Source organism: Pongo abelii, chromosome 14, assembly GCF_028885655.2.
Source record: "Pongo abelii isolate AG06213 chromosome 14, NHGRI_mPonAbe1-v2.0_pri, whole genome shotgun sequence".
NCBI lineage: Eukaryota > Metazoa > Chordata > Mammalia > Primates > Hominidae > Pongo > Pongo abelii.
The window spans coordinates 105,126,367-105,151,972 of NC_071999.2; the positions used below are offsets into that span (position 1 = coordinate 105,126,367).

General features: G+C 43.2%; 1 protein-coding gene and 1 pseudogene across 33 annotated transcripts in view; both read right to left on the reverse strand.

Moving 5' to 3' along the window:
* The window catches only part of DOCK9 (dedicator of cytokinesis 9), a 298,314-nt gene that overhangs the window by 147,786 nt on the left and 124,922 nt on the right, over positions 1–25,606 (reverse strand). For all 33 annotated transcript variants that reach the window (XM_054528568.2, XM_009248745.4, XM_054528579.2 and 30 more), the window contains 1 exon segment: positions 18,849–18,965. In XM_054528568.2, coding sequence (XP_054384543.1) covers positions 18,849–18,965 — 117 coding nt within the window.
* Positions 11,235–18,833, reverse strand: LOC129049587 (ribosomal protein uL30-like; annotated as a pseudogene).

The window sequence follows — 25,606 nt, forward strand, 5'->3', positions numbered from 1 at the left end:
GAGACCAGAAGTTCGAGGCTGCAGTGAGCTGTGACTAGGCCACTGCACTACAGCCTGGGTAATGAAGCGAGACCCTGTCTCAAACAAAAAGAAAAAAAGAAAGAAAGAAAAAAAAAGAATGAATAAAACAGTCAATGGAGACAGAAATAGGAACCTACCAATAACCACCCATTACTTGCATATAAGTTTTTTTTCCCTATTATTACAAAAAGTTATCTGGTCCATTACAGGAACTGACAAGGGAAGAGTATAGCATGAGTGAACGCTCTGTTTTAATTTCTCCACAGATTTTATGTATTAAAAGTCATATTCAGATAATCATCTACTTTATGCCAAACTTATTCCCACTAAATTTCTATAGTTTTATTTATTTGGCTTATAGCGAAGTCCAAGTCAATACTAAGAGATTTATACTCCAAAAGCACTAAAGCCCTTCTCAACAATAAGCCAAGTTTTCTTTTTCATAGCTGTGGCATTCTTTTCTACTTTTCTATCAGTTAAAATCATATTTCTGCTAAAAGATAGGTCTGTATCCACTTTCTATAGACCCAATGCCCAACATCAAGGTGGGCATTCAAAGCATACCAGTCCTGTGTCTATGTTTGGAAACAAGCCATTTCCATTCTGCTAAGAAATCTGTACATTTGAAAAGGGAAGGGGGAAAAAAACATTTCACACCATAATTAGTGTAATATGGATCTGAAAATTAAACCTAAACATTGCTATTATCTCAGATAACTATTTGGATAGAAATCTTCACAGCACAAACATAATTTCAAAATAAAAGCCCTTTACCAAGGTATGCACCTGCAAGAAAGAAAAGGAAAAAAAAAAAAAGAAAAAAAGAAAGGCAGATAGATAGATGATCGATAGATAGATAGATAGGCAGATAAAAGCCCTTTCCTAGCTATTATAACAGAAGGTAAATTATTTTCAGTCAGTATCATTACTTAGGTTAAACACGTAGCCTTTGACACTAAGAAATTCTTAGTTACCTTCAGCAAATATGGACAGGAGTCTTATGGGAAGTTCCACAAAATCACAGGCATAATTAAAAAGGAAGAAAAAAGGGTGACATCCTTTCCCAAAGGGCTTATATGAGGATGCACAGATACCTGAGAGCCCCAGTCTCAATATTTACAGGACAGTTTTTTGTTTTGCCTTTTTTTTTTTTTTTTTTTTTAACAGAATGAGCTAGAAAAGCACAGAGTTGCTCCCAGAATAAAAAGAGTGAAATTTACAACTGTCTCCAAGTCTAGTTTGGAATCACAAATTTCAAATAGATCCTTTTTACTTAAAAAATGAAAAGTTTTTTCCTCTTAGTTGAAATGATCTCCTCCAAACACTAGGGTTACTGTGATGTTTCTGAGCCACTGTGGGAAGCCACTTAGCCCTGGGCAGCAGGGCAGGCCCACCTAAAGGGAGCGAGTGGAGGTACCTGTTTCCTCACCTGGGCCGACCCCTGGGGCCTCTGGCATTTCTTGCTTCTATCATCATTCACTGCTCTCTCTGCAGCTTAAATGTGGAATCCCTCTCTCCTAACGACATTCCTGACCCCAACCTGGCCGGGGGTCTGTCCGGCCTCCATCAGTGGCAGCCAATACGTTACCCTGACCCCACTGAAGCTGGAGATTCTGAGAAGCTCATGTTTCAAACCACAAGAAATGTGAAGCGAATCGTTTCATTCAACTTCTGATCTTAGAATTTGAGAAATGATATTGGAAAGAGATTTGAGTTGAGAGCCCCGAAACCTGAGTCCTTACCCCAGCTCTGCCTCTAATTAGCTGTGCAATCTTGGGGGATATTTGAACTTTCCACATCCACAGAACAGTCTTCTAGGATCTCTAGGTTTCTTTTGTGGTTTAAAAATCCCACAGTTCTGTGAATATGGAATTCTAAGTCTGTTCCTCTCAAATGGTTTATCTGAGTGCTGGAAATTGCTTTGTAAGAAACTAAAACATAAAAGGCATCCAGAAAAAAGAAAAAAGATGAATACCATATTTGCTTTGAATTACAGTTGCATTACCTTAATTATTTTTCTTTATGGAAAGAACTGTTGGGTAAAAGGGAGGGAAGATTCACTATGTAGATTTAAATAAATGTAAGAGTGAGTATTAACAAAGATTTCTATTATTTTTCTAACCTTCTCAACTCATGGCACTGGATTTTTTATTAATTACTTTACAATGGGCTTAAACTATAACAAAACAGCCCTCTTAATTCCTGGTGGGAAGTATGCAAATCCATGGGATATTTAAAACATCATATTTTATAAAATTTTAATTAAAAGACCAACAATAGGCCCACCCTTGCCCTGGGACCATATGAACAATGAGCTAAAGACAATCTCCCAGAGAAGTGGGTGGGCTGTAACCTGAGCCAGCTGCTGGAACCAGTGACAAAGTGTCTCCACGTCTCTGCTGCTCAAAGGTGCAGAGAGCTGGGAGTGTCCTCCCTCAACAGAGAAACACCAGGGACAGCCCAAAAGGGGAGCACAGGCTCTGAGGCAGGAAGAGATGGGGAGTACCCAGCAGCCTCCCAGGTAGTTCTCAAGAGCCAACCTGAGGAAAAGGGAGACCACCGTGCTCCAACTGAGACACTGAGTCAGGACAGGGGAAGACGCTTCTCTTCAGGAGGAAACTGTCAGTGAGAGCAGGACTGCAGACCTAGGGAGCTGGAGGGTAATTTCAGGGAATCTGGGGTCCTGCCTCTAAGATGGTCTACTCTCTGAGGACTGAAGATGACCTAACATCAGAGAGAAGAAGGCCCGGGGTCCACAGTGACCACCTGTTAGAGAAGCCCAGCAGGCCTCACACCCCATCAATTCCAGTCTACCCTTAGGCTAAACTGTGGAGCCATCAATCCTCTCTCCCCTCCTTGTAATCTCATGTAAAGCATCCATGCTTGTGCTTATTTTTGTGCTTGTTTTCATTTACTTAGAACTATCCCTTCAAACACCTGAGGACTTTATGCATTTGTCAGAGAAACCGTACTTGAATCTGCCGAAGGAAGGGCAGCTCTTAGGGTGGGCCTGGGGCGTGGGCAAGGCACCGTATGCAGAGCTCAGGAGACAGAGGGACCTGGATGCAGCCAAAAAGCAAAGCTCAGGAGGTCTGAGCAAGACAGCTCTTCAGGAGCATTCCCTGGGTCTGGCCCATCTCCCTCACTGAGTTAACCCCAGGTTCAATTGTTATTGTTCTCAGCTGGGCCAAATGGATAGCATCCACGTCCATGTTCTAAAGTTATCTCTGATTGCAAACCACTCCCTCTTAGATGGCTCACAAGAGCTCCTTCCTTTTGTCTCTAGGCCTCAGCCAAACTGCATGGGGCCTCAGGTCTCTGTAGAATTATGTCCCTTTGATATCTGCAGGAAACCCCACTTGTTTGCACTGGTCTGCACATTAAATATTTTGTCTCGAGTGCAGTATTAAACATTACTATTCAACAACTCTGGGAACATCACTGAAACTTACTGAGCGCAGAGGAGATGAAACCTTTCCAGGTTACCTGGCACATGCATTTGTTTCAGAGCATATGATTTGCTTTTTGAGAGGATTCAGTACCAAGCTAGACTGGAAACTAAAATTTACACAGGGCGTTCCCACATTTTACCTCACAATTCATGTCTTGGCAGTTAACCCACGACGTTCTATTAACGTCAGACAAATTCCATTTTCAGGGAAGTGTTGCCTAAAGAGCCTCGATATTTAATTCGCTAATAATTAAGGAAATGAGCAAAGCATAGGACAGAGAGGCTGAAGAAGGAATTCCATTTAGGTTTCTGGAAGGGATTTAATGAAAGCCAATTCCCAAGGAACACATTTAAAACATTACAAGGGCTGAGTTTTTTTGTTGTTTTTTAAGAGATAGGGTCTCGGCTCTGTTGCCTAGGCTGGAGTGCAGTGGTGTGATCATGGCTCACTGCAGCCTTGACCTTCTAGGCTCAAGCGATCATCCCACCTTGGCCCCGCAAAGTGCTAGGATTACAGGCGTGACTCACTGCAGCTAGCTGGGCTGAGTCTTGATACGAGCAGAGAATTATACATTTCTCACGGACTATTTGAGCCTAAGCTCACCTAACATAGATTCTATAATCCATCTTTTTGATGGTCTTGAGGTGGCGGGGGCCTTCTCTGCCTCTCTAACTGCTCCTCTTCACTGGCACCTGCATGGTCCCCCATTTCTTTCTCTGGTCCTTCAACAGTGCCACCCTTCACTCTGCCTGATGTCAAAGTACCCACAGCAATGCACAAACCACAGTGCAGCACCCTAACCGGTAGGCCCACCTTCCCTCCATCATCCCTCTTATCTATTCTCTGCACAGCTGCCATTTGTCTTTCTAAATCTCTCATCTGATAGCATCATGCCTCAGCTGAAATTCCTTCAATGACGCCTCATTGCCACCAGAATAAAATCCGAACTCCTCAGCATGACTGAAGACCTTTTGTGACCAACCGTACTAACTTTTCTGGACTCTTCTGCCCTTCTCCAACCGTCCAGCAACATGGACTATTTCTAATTCCCTAATGCCCCTCTGACTGACACCAAGTTGCTCAGACTGGTCTCAGGAACACGTACCATTCTGCTAAGATTACTCAAAGATACTTCTGTGTCTCCTGCCAGACTTGAGAATCTGACCATGTTATTCATCTTTAATTCTCCAATACCCAGCAGAACACCTGGCACAAGATGAATGTTGCTGAGTAAATGGGAAGTTGGGACTTTAAAAGAGGGACTGCACAATTTAGTTGTGAGATCACATGAGGTTCCAAATGAAACAGCGTCTCAGCAACACGTGACTTCAGATAGTTCCTTTCACCAAATAATGTACTGCTTCCTGAAAAGTCAGATTTCAGTAGACCTTTGAGAGTCATATGAATTTCATTCTGCCACCTTCTCAAATCCCTCAAATGGAAGAGCACACGATTGTTTATTAAAATGCAGTAAACTAAATAACATAAATGTTCAGAACCCTTAATAACTAGTTATGAATTAAGTGCATTTTTGTAAAGAATTATATGTTTTTTTGGTCTTACAAAGAAGCAATTTTAAAATCACTTGCTAAGTACTACTGCACAGCTGAGGACAGGAGAGTTACCCAGAAAACAAGGAGTAGCCTTGTGGTCATTTGGGGCCCAAGTGGTATGTCTGCCTTCCCGTTTAGTAAGGGATTGAGCCTGCTGAACAACTAAAGTTGAGGGTGGCAACTAAAAACAGCCTCCTCAAAAATAAAATGACATTCCCTAGAGGCGAGAATAGAGGCTGTAATAAGCTCCCTAGTAACCTGGCATCTCCCCACCAATGGAAGGGCAGTAGCAAGGGTGTGCAGAGCTCTCCTGGATGGTGGTTATCTCTTTGGATTCTCAAACATCTGTGAGAACCAAATTTTAGGGGAAATATCATCACTGAATTACAGATTAAGAAAAGTGAGTTTTAGGAAGGTTTATCACTTATGAAAGGATCAGAGTAATAAGAGACAGACCTGAGTTAAAACCCCTGTGGACATATGACTAAATCTTGGGTCCTGTCACTACCTCTAGTGTCTAAAGCACCTACCAACTCTTTCATGTGCATTGCACTCAACCTTGAGGTAGGTGTAAGTAAGTGTACTTTCTTTACTTTCTTTTGTTTTCCAGTTGTCTGCATGTGTCTCTGGTTGTCTTTCTTTTTTTTTTTTTTTTTTGAGACGGAGTCTCACTCTGTCACCCAGGCTGGAGTGCAGCGGCGCAATCTCAGCTCACTGCAAGCTCCGCCTCCCGGGTTCATGCCGTTCTTCTGCCTCAGCCTCCCAAGTAGCTAGAACTACAGGTGCCCGCCACCACGCCTGACTAATCTTTTGTATTTTAAGTAGAGACAGGGTTTCGCCATGTTAGCCAGGATGATCTTGATCTCCTGACCTCGTGATCTGCCCGCCTTGGCCTCCCAAAGTGCTGGGATTACAGGCGTGAGCCACCACGCCCAGCCGGTTGTCTTTCTTTAGAATTCTATTTTAGTTGCTAAAAGGACCATAATTTTGTGTGAACATCTAGCACAGTGGATATGCTTCAAGTTAAAACATGTCCATCACAGTTATGTGTTGCATAACGCTAGAGATACATTCTGAGAAATGCATCATTAGGTGACTTCGTCCTTGTGCAGACATGATAAAGTGTACTTACACAAGCCTAGATGGTATAGCCTACCACACACCTAGGCTATAGGGTGTAGCCTATTGCTCCTAGGCCACAAACCTGTACAACATAGGACTGTGCTGACTACTGCAGGGAGATGTAACACAATGGAAGTATGTGTGTAGCTAAACATATCTAAACACAGAAAAGGTATGGTAAAATACAGCATTATAATTTGATGGGACCACCACTGTTGACTGAAAGGTCATTATGCAGTGCATAACTGTATTTATACATCTCGATACACCAATGAACTTTCCTTCCAGACTTGTCTTAGGAAGACATACTCCCTAATATGCCACCCATCATCCATATGTAAGGTTTCACTTATGCACTGAGTATAATTTCACTGAAATCCCTCTGAGTTGACCAGCGCCGTGCTGCTCTTGTCAGAGCAGCATTTCAGCTCCTGGGCTGCCATCCAGAGTCTTACTTCAAACACAGTGGAGAGTCAGCTTTGTAGATATAATGCTAAGCAGATGGGGAAGGCACTCTGACTCAAGACTTCTGACATCAGGGGACTTTGGTGAACTTACTGAATCTGTCCTCTTTGGATCTCGTGCACACACTCGAGGGTGTTGCTCAAACCCATGTGGGACACACTCAATATTATCTAGGTTCTTCCAGGCAACCCTGGTAGAAAAAGGCAGAGACACAGACATAGCTGGACTTGTTTTTGTTTTAGGAACCATAGAGATTTTGTGCCTGGTCATACGTTAAATGACATCTAGGAATTCTGAGGCCAAAACCTGGATTTCCATTTCCTTTAAGGACTCTTGGTTTGTGTGTGTTTGTTTTTGCATACAAACTTACTGTGTCTCCTTTACTCCTACTCCCATGATTTGCCACCTTGAGATATGCTCTAATGACCTCAAAGGCCACTGGTGCCAAGTTCTCATATCCATCCATTTGTCTAACACCTATTAAGTGCCTACTATGGATAAAATACTATTGTAGGAATGTTGACAAATGTAAACATGAATTTTCAAAAAACTATGCTTTACAATTTTTAAAAAAATTACAGCTTTCTATTCTCATGGAGGCTTTATTTTCTATGTAGGAAAAAAAGCAGTTTCATAGTTACAAATAATCATAATAAAGAGGGATAGGTGATGAATGCTAGAGACACAGTATATACTTCATAAATTTCCATCTGATTAAGCTACCCCTGATGGAAGATATCATCCTTAGTTCAAATCTTCCTGTATCCATGCCTGTTGATCACGTTTAATATCCTAAGACATATATACTAATCACATAGATAAAATTGTCCTTCTATGCCTCATTGGTTTGCAAATATGGTCTGCATTTATCCAGTTCCACCAATTGTAGAATTTTACCATTCTCTCTGACATATTTAAAATGTCAGCTAAATGTTATTTTAAAAAGAAAAGAAGAATGTGACCTCTCATGGAGAACACAAACATACAGTGATGGACTACTGGATTCATCAGTATCCTTCATTCAGGATAAGAGAATAACATCTTACATTTACTTGATGCATACAGGTGGTATTTCATACGTGTGTGCTCTCTTTCATCTAGTTACATATGTAGTCAATGTCAACTACCCACTTGATCCTAGGTTTTCCTGAGCACAACATGGAGCAAAAATCATGTCACAGTGTCCACTATATGAAAAAAAAAAAAAGCTACTACCCTCAGCAGGCTGAGGAAAAAAAAAATAAAGAAAATGATGAAATACTTTGTAAGCATAAAAATCAACACACTGAATCTTGTACCCTAATTGTTTCAGCAGGAGGCATCACAGTTCCGCTGAGTTCTCTGGTTCCTGAGGGCACCATTACACTGTGTTCCATGTGCGTGTCCTGCTCCTGCATAACATGTTCAATCACATCCCCTACAGTCCTATGCCAGGGCACATAGGGACACAGCCGCCCACACACCCTCCCCTGCCTGTAACAGCGCATGGGGCTGCAGAGGGATACCCTGGGAACAGTGAGGAAGGTGGGAGAACCCTTTGAGGTGCCAATCAGCTGAACCTCACTTAAGGGCACCGGGGTCATGACCAGATCATCCTCCTAGCCTATCAGGCCTCCACCTTCATTTAGAAAGGCTGGCACAAATACAAAGTTAATTATGCTTCCCCAGTACGTTTCTGTGGTTGCTGATTTGGACTCAGGCATAGAAGATGTTTTTCAGAAGCAGTTTTCATCCTTAACACTTCCTTCAGTTTAGGAAAATAACACTGAATTTGCACAGTCCAATGCTGATATTCTTGAAGTTTGATGAGCTAAGCAAGATGGTTTTAAACAAATTAAAGAACAAATGAATCAATCAAGGAAACAATGATTCTAAATGTTTGTAAATCACTTCCTTTTCCTACAATATTTCTAATAAGAAAGCTTGTAACATACATCTTCCAGGGACCTGGGAATCCAGCTCAAGCTTAAATGCTCAAAATAGCCACTTGAAGAGCTCTACCCTTAACTTCGTATTTCAATTTGATTTTATATCTGATTGACGTTTAGTAGGCCTGGTAAGTGGCCTGAATGTACATCTACGATTTTCTGAATTTCTTCCGAATGATTTAATGCTTTGTTACATGCTGATTCTCCTCACCCAAGAGCCATCTAAAGTCATTCTGCCATGGTCCATGTTGTCACTACACCTTCGTCCCGTGAGCTCTCAGACACTGACATGTCCCTTCCCTGAGTGTGCCCTGGTACTCCTCAAACTACCCCACACCAAGTATTTTTGCTCTGTCATCCTCTGGGCCCTCTAGTGTCTTCTTTTCCCAGTCCAGGGTCTACCCCCAAAGACTCTCCAGCCTCGACTCCCTGGGAGGTCATTTTAGGACCTTGGGTCACTCACTCTCACCCACATCCTGCCACCATCACAGTCATCCATCCTCTGCTTTCTCTTCTCTATTCCCAGGTGACTGACATTTCCAACAAGGCTAATTGTTTTCATTGAAATCTTAAGTGGAAAGACCCCCCTCTTGGTTGATAATTCATTTGTTTAATTCTACAAATATTTATTGAATATCTACCACTTGTTCTACATGCTTAAAAACTAAGATCCCTGCCTCCTGGAGTTTACATAAGAAGCAAGAACATATACCAGTGTGAGAAGCTGTTAAGAGACAGGCAGAGAAAAAAAGAAATCAGAGCAAGGTAGAGAGGACCGGCAAGGCCAAAGAGGGGTGGAGCTGTAGCAGTCAGCAACAGCCTCACTGCAAAGGTCAGATTTGGAAAAAGGTTTACAGGGGGCAAGAGATAGCCAGGTAAAGAATTGCCAGGGACAGGATAGGTCCCAAGCCAGGAGCCTGCCTCGTGGGGAAGACGGGAGCCCAAAGAGACCAGTGTGGCTGCAGACAGACAGCAGATGGTGGGAGAGGCGGGCTGGGAGAAGGCCTGGGAGTAAATGGGAAACAAGATCACAGGGACCCTTAGGCCACTGTAAGGCCTTTGCTGGGGGATTCTGAACACAGGAATGATATCCTCTGACTCACTTTTTAAACAGTCTCTCTAGCTACACTGTTAGGACCGACTGGAAGAGGGCAAGGAGAGAACCCAGAAGACTTGAGAGGAGTCTCTCGCATTAATCCAGGTAAGAGGGACAAAGGCTGTGGCGATGGTTCCAGCAGGGGGAGAACAAGCTGATGACACTTGACTCCGCCTGCCATTCTCCATGGCCTGCTTTCCAAAGCCTTACTCGCCCAAGCTCCCCCTGCCCCAGGCCAGCCTGACATTAGCTCCCTCAGCACAATCTGCCGCTATACTTCTCAATACACAATGCTCTCCTTCCATTTGGAGCTGGCGGTATTTCTCCTTCCTCAACTCCTCCTCTAAAAGACCCTTAATTCCCTCCCCAGAGATCCCATGCAGAACCCTGCTTCAAAACTCAGACCACATTATCCAGTATCTTCGATCTCTTCTCCATGCCTGGGTTTCACCCTTCTCAGCTCATTCTTGCTTTCCCAATCCTGGTAAAACCTCCCGCAGACCTTGTCACTGCTGTGATCCACTCTGATTTCTTCTATTTCCAGCTTACTCTAACCTGTGTCTCCCCACTCACTTCTTTACCCCTGCCTGGTCACCAACTCCACCGCCCTTTCCCGGGACCTCCCTAGCCATGGAGAGACTGTCTGCCCTCTCTGCCTGCCTTCTTCCAACTCTTCTTCTGCATTTCCTGGTTCTTATCCTAACTTCTGTCTCTGCTTCCCCTGCTTTTTCCTAAATGAAGGCACTAGCCCAGGCTTCAGTTCATCATGCTCTCGGCCCCTTTCATGCCTGTCTCACTTTTCTGTGGATGAGTCCAGATCTTCCTTTTTAAACACGACTTCTCTCAAGGCTGGACTTCTGTTGTTTCCAGCCACTTCAAGAGCTGATAGCACCTGGGTATTCCACTAAACTCTCAAATAATACTTCCACAGTAGATTCCCATGGGACTAGATTTATGTCATGACACTGGTCCTAGTCCCCTGTTTATTAAGACATACCTTTATCTCCTCTCCTAAGTTATGAGCATTTTGAAAGCAAGGATCCTTAGCTTATCTTTATGGTTCCAAGCACCTCACAAAGCTGAGTTCTTTCACAAGTCGTTTAAGAATAAACATAAGTTAAATAAATATACCCTTAAGCTCAGCTGATCAGTGCTACCTGAAAAGTAAGCTTTTCTTTTTAAGGACTATGTGATGATAATTTAAAAAAAAAAAAAAAATCGATCACTGTTTCCTGTAAAAGGCATTACTTGAACTAGAATTAAAATTCTCATCTCCTGAAGGTTTAGATGTGTCTATTCAGAATTTTTTTTTTTTTTTTTTTTTGAGACGGACTTTCGCTCTCATTGCCTAGGCTGGAGTTCCAGTGCCACAATCTTGGCTCACTGTAACCTCCACCTCCCAGGTTCAAGCGTCCTGCCTCATCCTCCCGAGTAGCTGGGATTACAGGCGCCCGCCACTACGCCCGGATAATTTTTGTATTTTTGGTAGAGACAGGGTTTCACCATGTTGGCCAGGCTGGTCTCGAACTCCTGAACTCAGGTAATCTGCCTGCCTCAGCCTCCCAAAGTGCTGGGATTACAGGCGTGAGCCACCGTGCCCGGCCCAGAAATATAATTTATCCAGATTTTTCAGTTAGGTCTAAGCCTAGACATGAACTAACATCCCAGAAACCACAATGTTCACAGAAAGTTACACTGTTGGCCACTGAATTCTGACTGATAAAAATCTCAAGGAATTTATGAAAAGAACACTTTTCAATAAAAAGCCAAAAACAAAGTATTGAGAGTTTTTTTCTTTTGGCTCTATATAAGAAAAAAGTGAGGACAAAACATTGTTTTTTTCTTTTCAAAAGGACAGAAGGGAAATGAGATCAGGGACTTCCAGGCCTTTGTAAGCAGCAGGCACGGCTTCCTCTCCATGTCAGTGATTTGTAGATCATTATCAGTCTCATGTAAGTAGAAGAGGAAAAGAACAAGAGGAAAAATAAAACTCAGGATGTTATTGAAAGGGAAATGGAGTAACCACATTTTTCTATACAATGCTGAGAACACTCTAGGATTCTCCTGTATTCAAACATTTTCAAAAAGTAAAATTTCTAGGATTGTCAATTATGAATAATCTTTGACCTGCACTCCTATCCTTTCTTTTCAATTCTCTTGCTAAGACATTTATATAGGTAACACACCATGAGTATCAGTGGGAAAAGCACCTAAGGACTCACTCCTCAACCTGATTTTGCAAACAGTTCTAAGGATGACAACAGTTTCCTACCCACAAATATAGCACAGAAATCCTATAACGAAATCCTATGCTTTTTAAAAATCGTTATTTTAAATACATAAAACATAAAATATACCATCTTAACCATTTTTAAGTGTACAGTTCAGTGGCATTAAGTACATTCTAATTTTTCAATCATCACCACCATCGATCTCCAAAACTCTTTTCATCTTTCCAACTGCGTCTCTGTTCCCATTGAACAATAACTCCCCATTGCTCCCCACCTCCATCCCTAGTAACCACCATTCTACTTTCTGCCTCTAATGAATTTGATTCTTTAGGGATGTTACATATGTGGAATTGAACAGTATTTGTCCTTCTGTGACTGGCTTATCCACTGAGCATAATACCCTCAGGATCCATCCACATTGTAACATGGGACAGGAGTTTCTTCCCTTTTCAGGCTGAATAATATTCCATTTTTTGTAAATACCACATTTTCTTTCTCCATTTATCCATTGATGGACACTTGGGTTGCTTCCCGCTTTCGGCTACTATAAATAACGCTGATCTCAATAGGGGTGAACAAATCTCTCTTTGAGTCCCTGCTTCCAAGTCTTTGGGGCACATATCCAGAAGTGGGATACAACGTGCTTTCGAGACAGGGTCTTGCTCTGTCACCCAGGCTGGACCGCAGCAGCACAATCATGGCTCACTGCAGCCTCAACCTGTTGGGCTCAAGTGATCCTCCCACCTCAGCCTCCCAAGTTGCTGGGACCACAGGTTTGCACCACCGTGCCCGGCTAATTTTTTCTTTTTTTCCAGAGACAACTGAGTATTTATTTTTGTGCCTTTCTTCCTATGTGTATTTCAAGTCTTCAAAACAAGGCCCCAGGAACCTCCAGACTCAATTACGCCCCTGGGCTTGGTCTTCTGTTACAGGAGTCTTACAGAGCCTTGTACATAAGCTTGAGTTACTCATTCACAATAATAAACCACAAGACAAAAGATGCAACTAAGCAGAACTCCCTCCTCCATTCCTCCATGGCAGATGCTGATTTCAGATGAGGGGGTAGCCAATGTAGAAAACACTGGAATTTTTCCTTGGAAATGACTGTGATGAGAGGTGTTTGCCATGAACATCACCTACTGTCTTCTCTTCGACCCTTCCTTTCCAGTTTTTGAAGATTAAGCAGGAAATAATCTTATCTGAAGATACTTGATAATAATTCCAAAAAAACCCAAAACACACGCTTCCACTACACTGTGCTTTCAGATATTCTGGGTTGGGTTCAGCTGGTGGATGAGCTGATTGATGTGTTCACCCCAGGTGAGGCCATCTCCTTGAGGAAGCCCACTCTATTCTTGGTAGCATGATGGGCCACCGAGAGGTGGGAAGGGTGCAAGACCCATGAGACCTCCTGGAAATACTTCCCTGGGAAGGCAATTTCATGAATGAGATCTTCCAGGCAAATGACACCAAACTCCCCCAGGTGCTCCTCAATCGCTGTGCTATCTGTCAGAGGGATGGTCTCATTCTTGACCTTGGCTTGTTCATGTTTCAAAATGAGTTCTTGGACAGACTTCAGATTGGAAATCCCCAGTTCACATAAAGTTCTACTATAAGCAGCATTTTTAGGCTCTGGGGGGTGACTTTTACAAAGATACCACTGAAAATTTTCTTCAGGCAAAGTCTCGCAATGGTTCTCTGCACCAGTAAAGTCACACCATTAATGCTTTGGATGCGTAAAACAAAGGCCAAGGAATATTCATCTGGCAATTCCAAGGCATGAGGTTTCACTTCTAGTTATCTGAGACACACCTTGTCGCGTTTCTGCCACCAGGAATCATATAGGAATGATTCCAGTCGCTTAAACCTGAGCCGTTTTCCTTTCTTCTGCTCCTTCTTTGCTAAAAGTGCCTGCTTCGCCTGAGTGGCCTTGAGGGCTTGATAAGCCTCCCTCTCTTTCAGATTTTCTGGAACCAAAGGGATTTTTCTTTGCTCTTGCTCTGCCATCTTTGTAGTATCTAATATTTTTTAAATTTATTTTTTGTAGAGACGAGGACTTGCTGTGCTGTCCAGGGTGGTCTTGAACTTCTAGGCTCAAGCAATCCTCCCACCTTGGTCACCCAAAGTGCTGGGGTTACAGGTGTGAGCCAACGAACCCAGCCCAACATGCTCTTTTTATCCTTCCATACAAAGCTCTGTCCTCTGTTTACACCAGACACCAAAGTCTAATTTTTATGAAATATGAATGGTAGCATAAATTGTTTCCCAACATTCTTACTACTCACCACCTTTCTCATATTCTGTCACTTTACATAGTCGCACAAGCATAAGTAAGCTGTGTAACAAGTCAGGATACAAGGAACTTAAAAGCCAGATGAAGATGCCGTGGGTTAATCACAGGGTTAACAATGTCCCCACCAACAGGACCATCTGGTAAAAAGACTTCCACTTGAAGGAGATTCATCATTGGAAATCAATAGTCAGCTGCCACCCCAATCCCATATCTTTGATGGAAAAGGCAGGCGTCCTGGGCTCGACTTTCAGTTAAACAGAGGCTCATCACGTCTTAAGCGACAAGTCAACTTATACGGCTTGACCTAAAACCTTTTAATCTAAAGGTCATTACCTCTGTCTAACTGCTTGTTAAAGTTTACTCCTAACTTTGCTCATGGAAAAAGTAAGTTCTCAGATTTACGCCAAATAAACTGGGTAAGACAACAAAACAGTAAGAAAAATAAAGGTTTATTAATCACTAGAAAAAAAAATCCTCTCCAGTCCCTGTTTTACCTGCACTTTTTAATTTAAGAAATTACCTACTTCTGCCAAACCAAATCATTGATCCTGCAAATATTTTTACAAACCTAGTCGCTGGGACTATCACATGTTCCAAACAGTATTAATATTTACTTCATGAATCAAAGAAAATAACCTAATGCTTGCAAAAATTTTACTATTAGTAAGGTAAGCAATGGGTATTCAACCCTAGCACCTAGCCAGGAAGGGATTTTGTGCATGTGGAGGTGAGCAGGTGGGTGGGAGGACAGAGGCTCAACGCCAGCCCTTCTCACGACCACAGCATGGGGGGGATGCCTGCATGCAAGAAGCCTAAGAAGCAGGTCGTGAACGGCCAAGACCACATACTCAAGTGTTTATGTGCATGGTGCAGACAGGCAGTAGGAAAGGAATTGAGAAAGTAGGGGGAAAAGTTTCTGTGGACTTAAATAGCTTCAGACAATATGGGATTTCAAGTGGTCTCTAAAGGGCAGGAAAGATCTAGAAGAGAAGATGCTGCTGGCAAGGAGAACCATGAAGCCAAAGCACAGATGGCAGAGATCCCCAAGCAACAGGATCTGATTCTGCAAAAAGAAGGGCCATCAGCTAGCGACGGCTGCAGGCCCCACGGCGTTCCTGTTCCTGGCCATGGCAGATCACATGTACTTTACTTCATTAATAGTCCCTTCTTTTTTTTTGAGATGGAGTTTTCCTCTTGTCCCCCAGGCTGGAGTGCAATGGCGTGATCTTGGCTCACTGCAACCTCCAACTCCCAGGTTCAAGTGATTCTCTTGCCTCAGCCTCCCAAGTAGCTGGGATTATAGGCGCCCGCCACCATGCCTGGCTAATTTTTGTATTTTTAGTAGAGACGGGGTTTTGCCATGCTGGCCAGGCTGGTCTCAAACACCTGACCTCAGGTGATCCACCTGCCACGGACTCCCAACGTGCTGGGATTACAGGCGTGAGCCACCATGCCCAGCCTACTTCATCAATGCCCTGATGGCTGGGAACTATTATTTTGATTTTTTGTTTGTTTGTTTTGAGATGGAGTCTCACTCTGTCGCCCTGGCTGGAGTGCAGTGGCATGATCTCAGCTTACTGCAACCTCTGCCTCCCGGTTTCAAGAGATTCTCCTGCCTCAACCTCCCGAGTAGCTGGGACTACAGGCGTGCACCAGCATGCCTGGCTAATTTTTGTATTTTCTGGTAGAGATGGGGTTTCACCATATTGGCCAGGCTGGTCTCAAACTCCTGAACTTGTGATCCGCCCGCCTCGGCCTCCTAAAGTGCTGGGATTATAGGCATGAGCCACTGCGCCCGACCTATTCTTTTGATTTTTAAAAATCCACATTTACTTCATGTCTCTCTTCTTTGCTGCTGTTGTAGTAACTACTCTTCTGTCATCCTCAGGCAACTATATGCAACCTGCAAATCTTTTCTTGACACAACTCATTTTTAGAGAACATGTAGATGCTTTTAGGATCTGACCAGTAAAGGCTCAAGATCAACATGTGCCTACTTGAAAAATGTACACAAGCATCACCACTATCCATACTTATATTTTAGTAAATTGTCATTTCAAATATATTTGGCAGAAATGTACACCAAGTTCTATTATTTTAATAGTTAACTTATACTGCTTAATTATTTAAGTGCAGTAAATCACCCCTCAGCATGTGTTTTGCTGCTGCCATTTCCTAACCAACTTGGTATTACTTTTCCATATGAAATAAAACACTTTCCCCAATCTAATTTGTTCCCTCCGCCTCAAATAATACAATAATTCTGCTCTTATTCTGCCTAAGAAAACACAGATAGAAGGAATCTGTGGCACTGTTAAGACCTTTCACTCATCCAGCTAATTAGACAGTTAATAACATCACTGAGACAATTTAACAAGAAAGCATAGAGTACATGGCCTTACCTGATAAGAAAGTGGGAGTCTATAAGAAAACAAATAATTGTACCCAAACTTCACTGGGGCCCATCACAATTCCTGTGATGAGGCTCAAAGCTCAAATTCAAGCTCCTAAATCTCTAGGAAAACTTCCCCCCAAACAGAAAATAATATTTGCTCATCACCTTAGCCAACAAAATGCTAGTGAGTTCTTTGCCTTTCCTAGAATATTTGTGCCTGGTATCACCAGAGTAGTTAAAAGCAAAGGAGACACGGAAGTTTTCTCAAAGTTTAAACTGTCTGATTCTGCAACTGCTTAAACATCCAGGTATCCTGTTCCCCTGGGATAAAGATGATATTCAACTAACTGTATCTTGTTTCTTTGGTTTGTTTCTTAAGCAATTTTATCTCAGTCATACAAATAGAATTTTTCATTCTAGGATGCAAACTCAAAAAAGTTGTTACTCTAATTAATACCAAAAAGAACACATACTTCATGTTCAGAGAAATTTGAGATAACCTTCAGCTTCCTCAGACAACACTACAGGAAAATCTTGTCAACATGCGGTACAATTTATAATCATTTGATTTTGCTTTTCATTTGTTGCCAAATCACAGGCAAAAGGCATCATTCAGAGGTTCTCATTTATTAGTCCGTTCCCGTGCAGTTTAGTCATGTAATGAAGCATGCAAAGCATGGTATTGTTTGGCATGACCTCAACCCATTTACCAGTTACTTTGGCAGCAACACCACACGAATGGTCAATTTCATTCCCATGGGCATTCCTTTTATGCAGGACAGAGCTAAAGAATAATCATTTTGGGGCCCATGTATCTCTAACAAGTTAGAAAGAGTGAACATTTGTGAAAATTCTCACCTCTGTTGTAAGCTGGAGCCACTTAAATTTGGTGGGAAAAAAACTTCAAGGATCACAGTTTAACAATTTCTATTAACATGGAAGTTTCTAAAGACAATGAAGTATGCACAGAGCTGTATACAGTAAGTTATATTCTGTGGGATGGGATTAGAAGGAAGGCGTGGGGAGGCTTTTCATGTCAATTATTTCAATATTTCCCTCTCATTTATCTTTTTGTACATGGATGTAACACTTTTGGAATCAAACAACAAAGAATCAGTGAAGCTTAAAAAAAAATAAGGCAGCTCAATTCACAAAAGACAGGGCTTAAATAGTAACAGCATCAGGTAGAGAAGCTTCCAACTAAGAGCATCAAATGAGAGGAGAAAGAAGTGCCAGGATTAGGTCCCAGGAGAACAAGGAAAGTAATCAGAACCCCCAAATGGACCAAGGTGACTCGCTGCAAGGCATTTACCACCACTGGGTTTCCTGGAGGAAGAATGTCATTCTCATTCCTCAACAGCCTTACAGCTTCTTGTTAGTCTCTTAACCACAGGCCATAGCCTGAAAGAGTGGCACACAGCAGGAGCTGTGCTGAGTCCTCCACATTTCTTCCAAGGAATAGCACCCACATTGCACTAGAGAGGTAAACTTCAGGCCATTCTTAGCTAACCTTGAACCCTTTGCTGGGAGCCCACACAGAGTGCAGGGCCTCTGAAGGCAGGCTCCCAAGTGCCATCCTAAAAAAATGCATGACAAAATCTCCCACTGCTCCCCAGCAAAGCCCATCATTAAGATTCTAAGGTACTTGGCCAAAAAATCTAAATCAAAACAAGTCTCAAAAGACACAAAGGCACTTGTGCCCACTAAATAAGCCCAGACAGAGTATACCACTTTTATTCAAGACACACACACACATTTTCGCATACTTATAATTAATATGCAAAAATAATACCATTAAAAATTATCAACTCATGAAGGATACTTGGAAGAATATAAAATAACTTTTCTTTCTTAAATAACATCTTATTTTCATCTTTTAAAAATCATAATTAGGCCGGGCACGGTGCCTCATGCCTATAATCCCAAAATTTTGAGAGGCCAAGGCAGAGATAGATCACTTAAGGCCAGGAGTTTGGGACGAGCCTGGCCACCGTGGCAAAACCCTGTCTCTGCTAAAAATACAAAAATTAGCCAGGCATGGTGGCACATGCCTGTAATCCCAGTTACTTGAGAGGCTGAGGCAGGAGAATTGCTTGAACCCAGGAGGCGGAGGTTGCTGTGAGCCAAGATGGCACCACTGCACTCAAGCCTGGGTGACAGAGCAAGACTGTGTCTCAAAAAAAAAAAAAAAAATCATAACTAACTAACCAAATAATAAATTAATACATAGAAAAATACTGCTTGTTAAGATCAAACACATGGTTCTACGGATAGAAACATAACGTTACTTACCTGAAAGTCATCGTAAGGGAAGAGCAGCATCTCCCGTAAACAGTCATTCAGGATCTGAGTCTTCTTCTGGACGATGACATTTTCATAGTCGAGTGGCTCAATTAGCTTTGGCTTTGCCTGGAGGGCGAAAAGATAAGCAAGATATTCTCATAAACAAATGCCATTTCTTAAGATAAAGAACTTAATACGTTCTACTCTATGTTTTGTATTTTCTACAATTAGAGTATGCTAGTTTTGGTGTCACAAAGAAACAGAAATAAGAGTTGTTTCCAAAGGGACAAAAAATGCTGGATGGTGTCCTGCTACACAGAGTGATGCTTGTTCAGTTATTTAAGCACAAAGGAAGCTCTGCATTCTGGTGGAGCTTCCAGTCATTTCTTGGGTCATCTCTGACTAGATATGTCCCCTTCCAAGCTTTAGGGTGTGCCAGAGTTGCCCTGATTAGGTGTCCAGCCATGGCCTGGCAGTCGAGGCCAGATGCCCAGAATGGCTCCAGCCACCTTACCATCCCTTCTTGGCCCAGGGCCTAAATGTATCCACAGGACTCATTATTTCAGACAAGGGGCTCCAAGACGCCCTTCTCTGAGTCTCGAAATATCCCTGCCTATCCCCAGATATCTATACTTAATAAGTAATACCTAAAGGTAGAAAGATAATGAGCTGAGCCCAAACCAGGCAAGAGGCTGGGTCACAGCCAAGGGGGCAGGCAATACTTAAACCAGGGCTCATGGATGAATCCTAGGGGATGGGGACGTCCATCCCTAGCATGCACTGAGCAGGAGAAAGAGGTAACGAGTAAGTAGGGAAGAAGAGAATATGGCTTTTCTAGCTATTTCCAAAGTTAGATCTCTTGGTTAAAATCCCTTTATCTATCGCCAGTCACTGCCACCTTGTTTATGGCTCACTTTCCACATGCGAGGCATTGACTGGGCTAGGTTAGGGATAAAAATACATATTCAACTAACTATGCTACAGTATGCCAAATGCTAAAATGGCATATAGAAGATGTTATCAGAAGTAACTAAGTCCAGGGCAGGCGTGGTGGCTCACACCCGTAATCCCAGCACTTTGGGAGGCCGAGATGGGTGGATCACCTGAGGTGAGGAGTTAGAGACCAGCCTAGCCAACATGGTGAAACCCTGTCACTACAAAAAGTATAAAAATTAGCCAGGCGTGGTAGCACACGCTTGTAATCCCAGCTACTTGGGAGGCCGAGGCACAAGAATTACTTGAACTGGGGAGGCAGAGGTTGCAGTGAGCTGAGATCACACCACTACACTCCAGCCTGGGTGACAGAGCAAGATTCCATCTCAAAAAATAAAAAAAAAAAAAAAAGTAACTAAGTCCATTATATCAATAGTTACTAGAAGATTATTTTTGAAACTATAATCATCTGATATATACAATCTCAATAAATGCTTTATATATTAAAATGACAACTTTTATATAAGAAGTATATTAAGGATATTTTGTATGTGGCATCTAAATTGGCAATTGTGACTGAGGCTTGCTATTTGTTTCCAAAACCTGTCTCCTTTCCAATACAGGTGGACCACATTTCCCAGCCTCCTCGTGTTTTGGTGCACCCATGTGACTGTCTTCCAACCAATTTTATTCGAGTGGAAAAGATGTGGCCACTGCCTCATCTGGCCCACAAAAGCCTTCCACGTGGCCCCTCCTCCTTCCCTTTGCAGCCATGCACACAGGATCCAACACCGAACTGAGTGGCCTGAGGAAAGGATGGAGCCTAAGATGGAAAGAGCCTGGGTCCTGAATCCCCTTGTAGAAGACCGCCTGCTTAAACACGCACTGAAATGCCCCAGGAGCAAGAAACACCTACTGTGTTCAGCTGCTGAGATTCTGGAGTTGCCTGAAGTAGCAGTCAACTTGCTTTGCCTGTACGTATACATGCTCATATTTAACTCCAATTACTTGATTTAACAAGACTCTACAAAGATGTTTTGACATGCTAGGAAAAAAAGCAATGCCCAAACAAGTTCACAATTATTATAATTAAGTAAAATATGTGCTATGTGGACAGAGACTAAAAATATGCAAAATCAAAAAAATTAAAGCTATAAAGTGTTGGTAACAGTAAACTGTTTTTACATTCAAAACAGGAAAAAAAAACTTTATACAAATTATTTTTAAATAAGAATTGACCAGAAAATTCTTTTCAAAATATTTTAATTAAAAAAAAAAGATTTACTCTTTTATTTGTTTGTCATACTGCATAGAGTAACCAGTCAATAAATGCTTGCTGGCAAAATGAATGGATGTTGTGATTAATAACATTTTCCCTAGGAACCATAACCATATTCCTAATAAAACCCAAATATGCACACGGCTTTCTAAAATTCCATTACAAAGAGGTCAGATGGACCAATACTGCAGACTGGGGTAGACACCATGTTCTCCCTGGCTTATGTAGTGGCTGCCCCATAACCACGGGCCAGGGGGACTCTTTCATGACAGCCCCAGCTGCCTGCACAGGCACAGGCACAGGCACAGGCTGGGCAGGGCTGAATCCTCAGCTGGGTGCAGCCCCCTTGGCTCCACTCCCCCCAGGTAAGGCCCATGATTCTTCAGACTGCCAGAAGGCAGAAGTGCACTGTGAGCCCTGGACAGGGAAGGGCTTGGAGGGACACTGCTGAGAATGGGCTGTTCCCAGGTGCCAATGCTATTAGGTTTGGGGATTTTTTTGGCTTTGTTCCTACAGTAGGGCAGCCAGGAGGCTTTCTGGGAGAGACAAAGGGCACGCCCTCCAGGAAGCTGCACTGGCATCCCTGCCGGCAGCCGTCTAAAGAGCCCTGCTGCCACCCCTTCAGCAGCTTCCCCCCAGTGGGTGGCTCCCTGCCCACCAGCTCCAGCCCACAGCACCTCAGCAACCTTGGCCACCAGCCACCATTGCTGGGCCACAACCACACTCTCCAGCTATACCTGAATCTCTGCCTTGGGTGGGGGTGACAGGCTCTTCCCAGTTTGTTCCTTCCTTGGGGATCTCTGTTCCCGCATTTACTATTCTTGTATTCTTAGAGCAGGAGTTGGCAACTCTTTCTGTAAAGGACTTTGCCAGCCTTACAGTTTCTGTCACAACTGGTAAACTCTGCCATTGCGGCACAAAAGCAGCCATGGACAATAAGTAAACACATGGGCATGGCAGTGTTACAATAAAACTTTATTTATAAAAATAGGCAGCAGCCAGATTTTGCCCAAGGGCACAGCCTGCTTTAGAGTTATCTTTACCCCCTAATAGAGTTAATCCCCTTTCACCAGTTTAGTAATTCTTTATATTAATTTTCCATGTTCAATTACTGATGCATTTCCTGTCTCTGGAGATATAAGATACAGACATGTTTACAACTCTTAACATATTTAATGATTTTTTTGCATCTCTCTGGTTAAACTTGGGTTGCTTAAAATGTTTGATAATAAAAATATTCATGGGTCAGTTTCATGTATTTAGGGCACCAAATAATACTTTAATTAGATGAATTTCTGTTTCCCTCCAAGGTGTATCTTGGAGGTATCTAATGAAAGGATGCAATGTTGTGGCTACTATCTTGCTTTCGTGTGACAAAGTGTAACTTTCAAGGTGTTTTTACTGTCACAATTACCACTCAACAACTGAGGCTGGAAACCTGAGTATCTCAAGTTGAGCTAATTGCTACAAGTGTCCCACCAAGTACCCAGCAGGACTGGACTGGGACAGGACACAGTCTTCTGTTAAACAGAACTCTTTCTTCTCCTATACTGGGCTGCCCTTTGAACAATGTGTGCGTAGCAATACTCAACCATAGTAAATGTGTGAAAGAGTTTATAAGCCAACATTTCTGTTAAAGACTGGTCATGCAGTACCATGACCAGGAAAACTCATGGTACTGATTGAACAATAAGAGAAATCTCATGGAGGATTAACATGAATCAAGGACTATGAAAATTTTCAACTTGTACAAACCCTATCTCAGGTCACTTAATGAAAGAACTCCTAGTGACCTCATAGGGCAGAGGTCTTTAGCAGCTGCTGGAAGCACTTCCGGGACACATGACTGACTCCAGGGAAAAGGGATCAACTGGGAGTGGCTCACCTGCTGCCTAAGTTAAGAAAAAGGCAAAAAGCTCTTGCTTCAAATACAAATACTGGGCACAATGCCTCCCTTCTACAGGTGTCCTTTGACAGGGGAAAGAAAGAAACAATCAGAGGAGAAAGGCTGGAGAACAGAGACTGGTGAGGGAGAGAGGGAAAAGAGAGCAGAAGGAGATGCAGGGGAGGAAAAGGAAAAGAGAGGCAGGGATGGAGGCACCCTGGGGAGGAAACTGAAGACAGAAATGGCAGAAGAGAGGGGCTTGGGAGACTTGGAGGTGGATCTGTGGGAAGTCACACCACTGTATCTACCAAATTGTGGGTTAAGAGGATAATCGCCTATTTTCAACTCTTTTTTAAACTGTGATTCACTGGTGACAGCTGTTCACTGTTCTTCAGCCCTGCTAAGCTTTTCCAGGTGCTGGTGGGGCATGGAGGTGGGGACAGCCCACTAGGGTAGGGAACTGATTGGCCTGTGACATGATTAGTGACAAGAACATCACGCTAACAGCAAAATGACATAGGTTAATTACCAGACTGCCGGTCCCCACTATTATTTGTAAGAATGAGGCCTGGCACAGATCTGGCACACAGCCTTGGTTTTAAAGCTACCGCAACATGCTCAAATTCAATTCTTCCCTTGGGAAAGAAATTGCTTTTGTGTGACTTCCGAGGGAGAAGTTCTTAATTTTCTGTCTTCAAAAGAAAACCAGAATTACCCAAATTGACCGTGGTTGTCGGTGGAGCTGCTCTGGGGCCATTAGCACCATCATGTTTGAAACCCTGAGAATTCATGAGTTTGAATTGTGAATATTTCAGGATACTATTTCTCCCTAAGCATGGTGAAGCCTGGCTGACTCCCAAGCCTATGACATTCAGAACATACACACTGGGTGACTGCTGCTTTTATAGTGTATAAAAATCTAACTTGGTCTATATACAAGTCCTTCAGCTTTCCCCGTCACGTGGAGGCTCAAGTCCTTATCTATGAACATTCATTCCTCAGGCTTCCTGTGAAATCAGAAAGGGAGAAGGCGTACTCTCAATCCACAAATAGTCCACAACGGTGGTTCTGAAAGTGATTTCCTGTGAAATCAGAAAGGGAGAGGTAGTACTTTCAGTCCACAAATAGTCCACAACAGTGGTTCTGAAAGTGGGCTCCCAGGAACTGGGGATTCAGCATCGCCTGGGAACTGGTTACAAACGTAAATTCTGAGGCCCCAGTCCAGAGCCAAGTTAGGAGCTCCAGGAGCAGGGAACAACTACCTATACTTGAACACGCTCTCCAGGGGATTCTGGAAAAACCCGATCAATCATGATGCCCCAGGAACTACCTTAGAATTTTCAATTTCAGGGAGGAGGAAGAAACAAGGTTGGTACTGAGCCTCCTCAAGGTTACAGACCCCTTTGAGAGCCTGGATCTTCTCCCCCTGAAAACTGTATACACTCTTTGCTTTCTATGATTGTATACACAGCTTTGAGGGCAGGGCTGTAATTCCCTGGAGAGTGGTCATGTGGAACTGAGTTGAAGAAGCCCTGGGCTAGTGGAAGAGCCAGGCCTGTAAACATGTAGCTCAACGTAGTGAGAGGTACTGGCAGAAGTTAAATGCAGAGCTAAGGTCAAGCCCATTGCCCTCCATAGGCTGTTAAGTTTCTTCACTTTACTAAGGAAGGGATGCTGGGAGAGAGCAAAGAAGAATGAGAATTCTTCAGGTGGGCAAAAGTTTGAACTCCCTAGCCTGACAACAGAGCCCCCGCTTAGCTAGGCAGATGCAAGGTTTCCAGTCTCATGGTAAGCCCAGGGGCCCGCCCAGCAAAGAGGCAATGTCACGTCCACTGTTTCTGACATGAGCCGGCTCCAGTCACTCCCTCTAAAGGGATAATGTGCCCCTCCCACCTCTACACCTGCCACAGTCCTGCAGCCCCTTGGGTGACGGTCTACAAAGAAAGCAAATGTGGCAATGCAGCAAAAAAGTTAAAGCCAAGCTGCTCTAGCCCCAGGCAGACATACAGCACTTCACATATAACTGGGGGGCCACCTCCCTCCTCCCCACAAAGGTGGCCTTTGACGCCTTGCTGCCACATCCTTACTTAGCAGCAGTCCTGGGATGCCTCTCATGACAGTCCTCGGCTTGCTGTGACCTGCAAACACTCAGCTCCACTAACAGTGCCTCAGGGCAGGGCTGAGTCTTGTTATCTTTGCCACCCTCAGCATCCCACTCAGGCCCCAGGGACACGTCCTGTGGGGCTAATAGAGCTTGCCAGTGGTTCCCGTACAGCTCCATTGTTGCTGGGCACCTTGGCTTAGGAAGATTTCCAGGAACGTGCCCACTGTGTCCACCCAATGTCATGACACAGAAGATGGGAGGCCATGTCACAATTCAGACATGTTCTAAGGTATGTGGCCCCAGGACTACTTGGTGGTATGTAAGATTAGTCATTGCACAAACTGAGAATGCCCCCAAACTGCATTGCTCACGTACAAAAGAAACCTCACAGAAGCTTTTCCAATACTAAAAATTCCTGTGACATTCCCAGATGTTGTGGAACTAGAAGAAATTTTTCTAAACTCTCAGTAATAAAATACAAATTTGGACTAATCATGCCAAGGGAAACACTGACCTGTTCTTGCAATGAAGAATGATAATACAAAATCATCATCATATGAAGAGGC